Here is an 8,905-nt window from a genome sequence, read left to right as displayed (position 1 = left end):
AGGCACGGCACCTATCGGCCGATCACAGTGTCACTGGGCACGTCACCGGAAAGAATTAAAAAGGTGCCAATCAAACCCCCAGAGGGACACAACAGCCTCCCACACTCCCCGAACCTGTCGCTAATTCACAACGGAAGTCGGAACGGAAACAAAGCAGCAGGCGACCACCTTTGAAATCAAATGCGTCCCTGTGCCCTCACTTGTTCTCCAGAACCCCGTGTCTCTCCACTGTTCACTACTTCGCCAAGGGATGGCTAGAGAACGGATCTCTTGACAAAACCGGCAACAACGACTGAGACTTCAAGACTACCAGCACTGCATCCACACACACACTTTTTACCATTGGACGGTTAAACTCCTGTACCCATTTCTTTCATTTTTTCTCCTCCTTGCCACCTGAGGCTGGCCTCCGGTGTCAGTGGCTCCCACCCATATCACCTCTCACGACCGTCAACATCGACACAAGACAGGGGATGCTACGCTGAGTAGACCTTCCGACTGGGGTACTACGACACAGAAACGTGTCAGCGAATCCCTCGGGCACAGCGGATAGATAGGGAGCAACACGGAGCAGGCCCTCGTGGCCCAAACAGATGCGCAGGCAACGAAGCAGGGAGGAACCGGACTAGGCGGCAGTGTGGCACCAACACGGAGCACCCGACCGACGTAACATCCGGAGCAGGTACGACGTGGGACCGCAAGCAGATCAATCTCCAATCCGGTAACGACCCCGACAGCAAATGTGTAACTTTGTTCTTTTTTATCTGTGAACTGTATTTTGAGTGCACATCAATCAGATTACCTACACATATTAACCAGCTCAAATAGACAGAAGCGTGATATACGGCAGACCAATCCGAACTCATCTCTCGGCATGTCCAGCCCACTCATTATCTCAGCCAATTATGGCTAAGGGGAAGGTTGATCACTTTTTCTGTGGCTAAACCAACTAGGCTCATAATTAAAAAAATTTATTCATATTTACAGATGGCATACACGTTTGTTATTAAAGGCACATGAAAGTTTACATGTTCTAGACGGCGTTCAAATGGGTCTCATGCTCCTTGTTTCCTGAAACGGGTAACACATTTGATTAATTATTTGGATGCAAAGAGACAATGTGATTTTTTTTCAAAACAATCCTGCAGACATAAAAACAACAAAATATAAATGCGACTTGTTGATTATTGTTTATTGATCAATCTACATCAATTGTTCAGTGGAGAAACGTACTCCACTGGTTTCATAGTTTGTAGGATACATTTATGAAGTATACATTTTACACTGCTACAGACTGACAGAACTGCCAAATTTAACGCAATGTCTACTTACTGTCACGCTGAGTGTTATTCTGTAATAGTGATTGACTGATGTTGTTACTAGTTGCCAGTGTCGTCTCTGTAGTATAATGGCCACTATATGTACCTGTGAACAGACGGCATTCCATAATTATTGTCCCTATGTTAACATTTGCACTGGATTAAAGGTAGACTCAGCAATATCACATCATCATACACAACAGCGTGACATGTCGCCTAAAGAAATCAACTACAAAATTGTAATCTGCCATTACTTGCCCCTATTGGCTCTTTCCCAGAAATGGAAATGCAAGCCGCAGCACCGAGCAACCACAAGCCCATTTCACCAACACTCCATTGTAGTCACCATGTTCCACTAAGCCGTTTCTTGTGCAAAACTCACAGGAGCTATTCTCAACTGAGGCGCAAGCCAACGGTTGAGAGGAGGTTCGCCGGGATGAAGGTGTATTGTTGGCCGCTTACCAAGCCCCTCTACCCGTCGGTGAAAGGGTCTGGCAATTACTTTTGATCTAGGAACTCTTATTGCGTAGGGAAACATCACCTTTTTTGGGCGTCATATCCTGAGCTTCACTCAGAGGGGAACTCCACCTCTAGTCCCTAGTGGCAGCGGGGATGAGGTTTGCATTCCACCGTCTCAAAGATGGGGAGAAGTGAGAGGGGGAGACCATACATCCGTGTCCCACAGGCAACTGGATATACCTTGAATACCGTAAGGTGCCCCCAGCGTTAGGAGCGACTGACATGCCTAAGTTGCTAGGGGTGGCTCAGTGCACAAACGGCACGACTGCGGGGACCAGGTGGATCGAAGATTGGGGGGGGGGGGGGCGGACCGGTGGATGTTGAAGTGCAGTGTCACTCCCTCAATGGCTGGAGACGTTGAAGGGCCGTGGTTGCGGTCAGCCTAAGTCTCAGCTTGATGTGGATGGGTGTGTTGTGTCGCTCCCTCGGTCGCTGGAGACGTTGGAGGGCCTGTGTTTGCGATAACCCTGAGTCTCAGCTTGTAGATGGATTGGTGGGTAGGCGGGCGGGTGGGTGGGTGGGTGGAAAGGTGTTTTGTGTCGCTCCCACGGTGGCTGGAGACGTTGGAGGGCCCGTGGTTGCGTTTTCCCTAGGTCTCAGCTTGTTGGTGTGGAGGTGGGTTGTGTCGCTCACTCGATGGTTAGAGATGTTGGAGGGTCCAAGGTTTCAGAAACCCTAAGTCTGTGGCTTGGGCCGAAGACGTTGTGGGCCCGTGGTCCCGGCAACCCTAGGTGTCCAGCATGGGACCTTTGGAGGGCCCGTGGTTGCGGCACACTCTGAATCCCAGGTCCAAGCCAGAGACGTTGCCGGTCCCATGGTAGTGTCAACACCGAGTCTCATGTTTCCATCGGAAACGTTGCAGGACCTGTGGCGGCATGATGATGATGTGCTGTGGGTGGTGGTGTTGGTGGGGCTCGAGGGTTTGACATGTTGCTGTGACTGTCGTCAGAGTGGGTTTCGCTGCTGGAGTCATATTCGACTCGTCCCGAGTCATGTATGGGCTCCGAGGCCCTTTTGTTGAGCCCGTTGGGCATGATGGTGCGGCAGATGATGGCTTTAAAGCAGTTAGTGGTGTGCAAGGAAAGGGGCCCGTAGGGGCTGCGCACCCGCAGAACGGTGCTGTGCGTTGCAGCGAACTGATTGAAATCATGTCGCTTGTGGGGCCAGACACGTCGAGGAATCAGTAGAAGCACGAGGGCCGTAGGGTGCACAGAGAGAACATGGTAGCCTCCCACTCCGCTAGGTAGATGTCGGTGGGGGCGAATCGCTTGCCCATCACCACCCCCTTGATCTGCAGGTAAGAGTCACGATAGCGCTAACAGCCACAGGAGTTCCTTGTCCGGTCAGCTGGCTTGAGGGTGGCACTCGAGGCAGGCGCCCATCACGGCCAAGCCCAGCTCCACTTCGATGTTGGTGTCGAGGCTGTCCACGTCCATGGTGAACAGGAAGTTGTCGGCGCTCAACCTTGTTGCACCCACCTTGTCCAGAAAGTCGCCCGTGTCCCTGATATAGCTGTTATGCCTCGTCGCCAGAAGGTGTATGTTGGCGTTTATCCATTGGGACACCCCGTAGGTTTCGCTGCCACAGTCAGAATTGATTGGTCTGCCGGGGGGCACCTCGTGAGGCACTGGCCAAGTAGCCGGGTCCTTGTAGATGTTGGGCAGAAGGTAGAAGCTCCGGGCCTCTCCCCACCAAGTAGTCGACCTTTCGAGGCCGCGGAGTCCCGTCCTCCACCTGCCCTTCGAGCATACCTCTGATGAGTTGGTCTTGTGTGTTCCTTTTGCTGCTCTTGCGTGGTTCCACCGGTCCCATCATTCAGGTCCCATCCCCGCCGGTCAGCCCCTTAAGTCCCTCCTCCTCCCGTTGTCTGAGGGTCAGTGTCGATCATTCCCTCTCATAGCGTTGTGATAGCAGACGGCGGTTTTCCTTCCTGCAGGGTGATGAGTCAATTCCTGTCACCTGCGGGTGGTGTCCGTGTTGGTGCTTCCAGTGTTGCCTGTGCCTCTTCGTTCGCCACCTCCTTTGCCTCGCTGCCAGTCAGTGCCCGAGTAAGGGGCGGTATGAAAGTGCTGTCGTCATATGTCAGCCAGTCTCCCTGGAAGCTGGGGAAGAATCTTGGCGAGAAGGTGTTCTTGTAGCTGTCCGCTAAGTAGATTATGCGCCCAGCGACTGCCGAGGTACCAGGCCTCTCGCCAGTTGGTGCACTCTGTCTGTACAATGAGGGTCGCTGTTCCTCTGCCCTGTAGTACCTCTCCATCACCTCGGTTTACCTCTGCTTATTATATTTATTTGACACTGTCAATCATAGAAATACAAATTAATAGAATGGGCTTGGAAGCTCTAACCCTGGTAATTTGACACTCACAATGGCTTCCTGTGATGTAGTAATTACCATGGTAATGTAGAACGTTCATTCAAATGATGCTAACTGATGTGGCTCATGCAATGGAATGTATTTTTTTTGTAATGTCATTTGAGTTGATTCAACAAATCACAACACATATTGATGGGTACACTTCCTGCTTTTACTTCCTGCCTTTACTTCCTGCTTTGCGCTTATCGGTACACTCGCATTGGCCGCCAGTCCATCCGTTATGCCATCATTTACTTGAATGGGGACACCTGTTCTATTCATTCTTATGTCTATGGGGTCAATGCTCAATATCTCTGTAAATGTGTCATTACATGAATTACATGAACAAAGGGGGAAAAGAATAGTGGTGGAAAAAGTACCCAATTTTCATATTTCAGTAAAAGTAAAGATATCTTGAAAGAAAATGACTCAAGTAAAAGTCACCAAGTAAAATACTACTTCAGTAAAAGTCTAAAAGTATTTGGTCTTAAATGTACTTATGCATCAAAAGTTAAAGTACAAAATGTTTTATATTAAGCGAACCAGACAGCAATTTTCTTGTTTTTTTAATTTACGTATAGCCAGGGGCACAGTTCACCACTCAGACACAATTTACCTCGAAACATTTGTGTTAAGTGAGTCTGCCAGAATAGACGCAGCAGGAATGGCTAGGGATGTTCTCTTGATAAGTGCGTGAATTAGACCATTTTACTGTCCTGCTAACCATTCAAAATGTAATGAGTACTTTTTGGTGTCAGGGAAAATGTAAGGAGTAAAAAGTTGATTATTTTCTTTAGGAATGTAGTGGAGTAAAAGTTGTAAAAAATATAAATAGTAAAGTACAGATACCCCAAAAACAACTTAAGTAGTACTTATAATTATTTTTACTTAAGTACTTTACACCACTGGAAAAGAAGGAGATGTGAGATGGCCATAGAATGTTGCATTGTTGCATCACCAGCTGTGGAATCCCCCATTACTCTAAGCTCTAGATTGCAAGTACGAAATCACAGAACTCAAATGTGTCACAATGGACCAGAAGGTATTAAATCCTGTTAAGATGTTCTATGGCTTCACATTCAGAAGAACCTCCCCTGCCCTTGACCTGGCTTGCTGCTCTCCCTTGCAAGCAGCATGTCCTCAGCAGCCTGTGTTTCGGAGAACCCAAGGCAAAGCCCTTTCACCCCAGGACGCTACCCAGACATACCCATGTCTCCAACTGCCCTCTCTAAAGGCGACACACTGAGTTGCCAGGATGGGTAAGATTTTAGTTGATCAACTCACATAAAAAACATTGTACCTTGTTGATTGATATTGCATAAGTCTGTAGAGAATCAGAATGTCAATGCATAAAGAAATAATGTAGTTTGGATTTGTGTCGTATATTGAGATGCTAAGAGAAGATGATTGTCCCATAGGCTCTTCACTAAACTTGCTAGCCAATCGGCGGAGTCCTCCAGCGTGACACCAGGGTCATGTGACCTGAGCAGGCAGATCGTGTCCCAGTTGGAGTGCTACCTGTCCAATGAACACCTGGCAGAGGACGGCTTCCTGCTCAAACACGTCCAGAGGAACAGGATGGGATACGTCAGCCTCAAGCTGCTCACCTCCTTCAAAAAGGTAATGCCAGCTTTATGAGATCAAGATGGTTCCCTCATTTGCTATTTTATTAGGATCCCCTTTAGCTGTTGCAAAAGCAGCAGCTACTCTTCCTGTTTCAAAACATGAAACATGACATAATACAGAACATTAATAAACAAGAACAGCTCAAGGACAGAACTACATACATGTATTTTTTTAAAGGCACACATAGCCTACATATCAAAGCATACACACAAACTATCTAAGTTAAATAGGGGAGGGGCGTTGTGCCATGAGGTGTTGCTTTATCTGTCTTTTGAAACCAGGTTTGCTATTTATTTGAGCAATATGAGATGGAATGGAGTTCCACGCAATAATGGCTCTATATAATACTGTACGCGTTCTTGAATTTGTTCTGGATTTGGGGACTGTGAAAAGACCCCTGGCGGCATGTCTGGTGGGGAAAGTGTGTGTGTCAGAGCTGTCCGTAAGTTGACTATGCAAACAATTTTCAACACATTAATGTTTCTTATAAAAAGAAGAAGTGACGCAGTCAGTCTCCTCAACTCTTAGCCAAGAGAGACTGGCATGCATAGTATTAATACCAGCCCTCTGACGACAATGAAGAGCAAGACGTGCCACTCTGTTCATTCACTCCAATGACTCTCAAACTTCTAATTCAAGAATTCCTTACAGCCAATTTACTGTGATGGTGAATATTATGTAAGCCTGGTCTGAAAAATATTGTGCTGTCTTGCCAACTACAAGACCGTACAAACAGACAAGACCGTACAAACAGATCTGTGACCAGGCTATGTGGATATTGGTAAGGTTTGAAAACACAACCCAAAGCAAACCTGTTGTACATACGGCATGTTTAACAAACCAAACCTGGGCCATGTTTAGTAGCCAAATGTTGAACACTGCAGATAGAAATGCCATGAACAGATGCCATGAATAGAACAAACATGCCTCACTGACATTTAGATGTGGAGGATGATGTGATTCTTTATTCTACATGTCAGTTAGGCATGTTTGTTCTACATATCATATTTATATCTGAATGTTCCAAAACTTTGCATCTTGCTATTTCGTCATTGTAAATAATCATTTGTACTTGACTGACCTGCCTGGTAAAATGCCTGTGCGTCTCAGATGAAGGAGCTGACGAGAGACTGGCGCATCACCCTGGCCGCAGCGCTGTGCTCTGATTCGCTGGAGGTCAACAGGGAACGGACCAAAGTGAGGCGCAGAGAGCCTCTGCCTGATTGGCTGTTGAGTGCCCCCAACAGCAAGCTGCTACTAGCCTGGAACCTGTTTGGGGAAAACACAGGAAGTGACATCACTACCCTCAGCAGCTTGGACCAGCAGGTAGTCCTAGAGAAAGCTCTGAAGCTGTTCAGTGTCCATGCTGCTGTGGCCTCTCTGCGTATCCTCCGTCCTGGGAAAGAGCTTCCTGTGGAGCTGAGACGCCATGCCAGGAGGCATGCCGAACTGGGCCGCAGGTAAAACCAAAGGCAGCGTTTGTTGACTATTGATCATCAATATTGTCCTCAATTAGGGCAGCCTCTATGAAGTCTCGACATTGCTTCTCACTTTAGATACCGGTTAGTGTAGTTTTACAGGACTGACAGACATGGGCGCTGTCCTATATACATAATTACAAAGAAATGCATTGCAAAACTATTGTGCACTGGGAAAATATGGCAAAATATCTCAACTGTTGTTTTCCATGTTATCAGGACGTGTGCTGTGGTGGAGTTTGAGACCCTGGAGGGGGCCAGGTTGGCCTACCGAGCCCTGCAGAGAGGAGGAGCAGAGGGGGCCGTGGTTTGTGTCGTCAGCCTGGGCAGCCCTGGCACGCGCTCACCCCCCTCCTCCTCGTCCCAACCCACCAACCGGCCGGCGAAGAAGGAGGGTGAGGAGGACCCCAAGCCAGATCGAGGCCCCGAGGTGACTAAGGTGTCCCAGAAAAATCCCAAGGTGAAATCTAGATGTTTCACCAACAGCTCCCTGAAGGATCCAGTCCTGTCTAGATGTTTCATAAACAACTCTATGAAGGATCCGGAATTACTGAAGAGCTTAGAGTCTGACCCTGCCCCGGCCAAGGCCACAGTCCCAACCCTGGGTTCAGCCCCAGCCAGGCTTTCATGCAGAAGGATCCAGCGCCATAAGTCCCTGGACAGCCCCCTGGGCCTGGAGGGTCATTGCCAAACATCACAAAGGGATAGGCCCTCCTCCTCGGACAGCCATGCGTCCCGCGTCCCCCTGGTCCAGTCTAAGCTCCGTGGCTCAAGGTCTGGAGGTGTGGGAAGGAGCAGGTGCTCTGGGGACCATGCACAGGAGAAGGTGGCTTGCCCCTGGGTTCAGCGCCAGAAGGTGGCTGCTAGCGCGGCCCTACTCCACCCGGAGACCCCGGGCAAGCTGCGGAGACAGACTCTACCCCTGAGGGTGGTGCGTCTGCCCCAAGGACCCTCCGGTACCAAGGGCTTCTATGGAGGCAGGGGGAGAGGGAAGCTACCTCAGCAGCAGTAATCTGTCTGTCTATTTAACGAAAACCTCTTCTGGATGACACCCTGTCTGTCCCTTTAAATGTTTCGACTGATGAAATTAAATATATTGTAGTGACCGTTGGTGCCATGATAACAAAAAAGTTAAGTCATCGAAATGAAAGAGAAATAAAACATTTTTCATATTAAACACACAGTATTTGTTGTGAAATACCTGTAAGAGCTCTCCATGAGAGCATTTGCTGATGTCTGTGTTATTACTCTGTTATTCACTGACACTTGTGATGTTGCACCAGATCTGGAACCAGGGGCACTGTTGTCCTGCTTTATAATACAGAATGAAGATAAAGGCATTACACATTTTTTTACAGTCAAATAGCTCTAAATGGCCATTTAGATGTAAAAATGTAATGACCATGTAATGAGCATTGTTACAGTTACCTCAGGGCTCTCCAACCCTGTTCTTGGGGAGCTACCTAGTTGTAACTAACTTGATTCAGCTTATCAACCAGCTAACTATTAAAATCAGGTGCGGTAGATTAGGGATGGAGCGAAAACCTACAGTACAGCTTTATCCCAGACGTTATTACTGTGCCTTACAGATAGCTTGTTTCACCTTAAGC

General features: G+C 48.2%; 1 protein-coding gene across 1 annotated transcript; it reads left to right on the top strand.

Moving 5' to 3' along the window:
- Positions 1 to 5,059: 5,059 nt before the first annotated feature.
- On the top strand, positions 5,060 to 8,478 carry LOC115169376 (la-related protein 6-like). The gene is made up of 4 exons (XM_029724940.1): positions 5,060 to 5,450; positions 5,610 to 5,811; positions 6,928 to 7,277; positions 7,515 to 8,478. Exons 1-4 carry the CDS (start codon positions 5,326 to 5,328, stop codon positions 8,305 to 8,307), a joined length of 1,470 nt encoding a protein of 489 aa, XP_029580800.1. The 5' UTR covers positions 5,060 to 5,325; the 3' UTR covers positions 8,308 to 8,478.
- The last annotated feature ends 427 nt before the right edge of the window (positions 8,479 to 8,905 follow it).

Source organism: Salmo trutta, chromosome 31, assembly GCF_901001165.1.
Source record: "Salmo trutta chromosome 31, fSalTru1.1, whole genome shotgun sequence".
NCBI classification, from domain to species: domain Eukaryota; kingdom Metazoa; phylum Chordata; class Actinopteri; order Salmoniformes; family Salmonidae; genus Salmo; species Salmo trutta.
The sequence above is the reverse complement of the archived record's forward strand: the minus strand, read 5'-3'. Positions and strand labels throughout refer to the sequence as shown.

Coding starts and splice junctions, on each gene's coding strand:
- LOC115169376 (XM_029724940.1), top strand. CDS start 5,326: ATGTCCTCAGCAGCCTGTGTTTCGGAGAACCCAAGGCAAAGCCCTTTC. Junction 5,451..5,609: donor ACACTGAGTTGCCAGGATGG/GTAAGATTTTAG, acceptor ATTGTCCCATAG/GCTCTTCACTAAACTTGCTA. Junction 5,812..6,927: donor TGCTCACCTCCTTCAAAAAG/GTAATGCCAGCT, acceptor TGTGCGTCTCAG/ATGAAGGAGCTGACGAGAGA.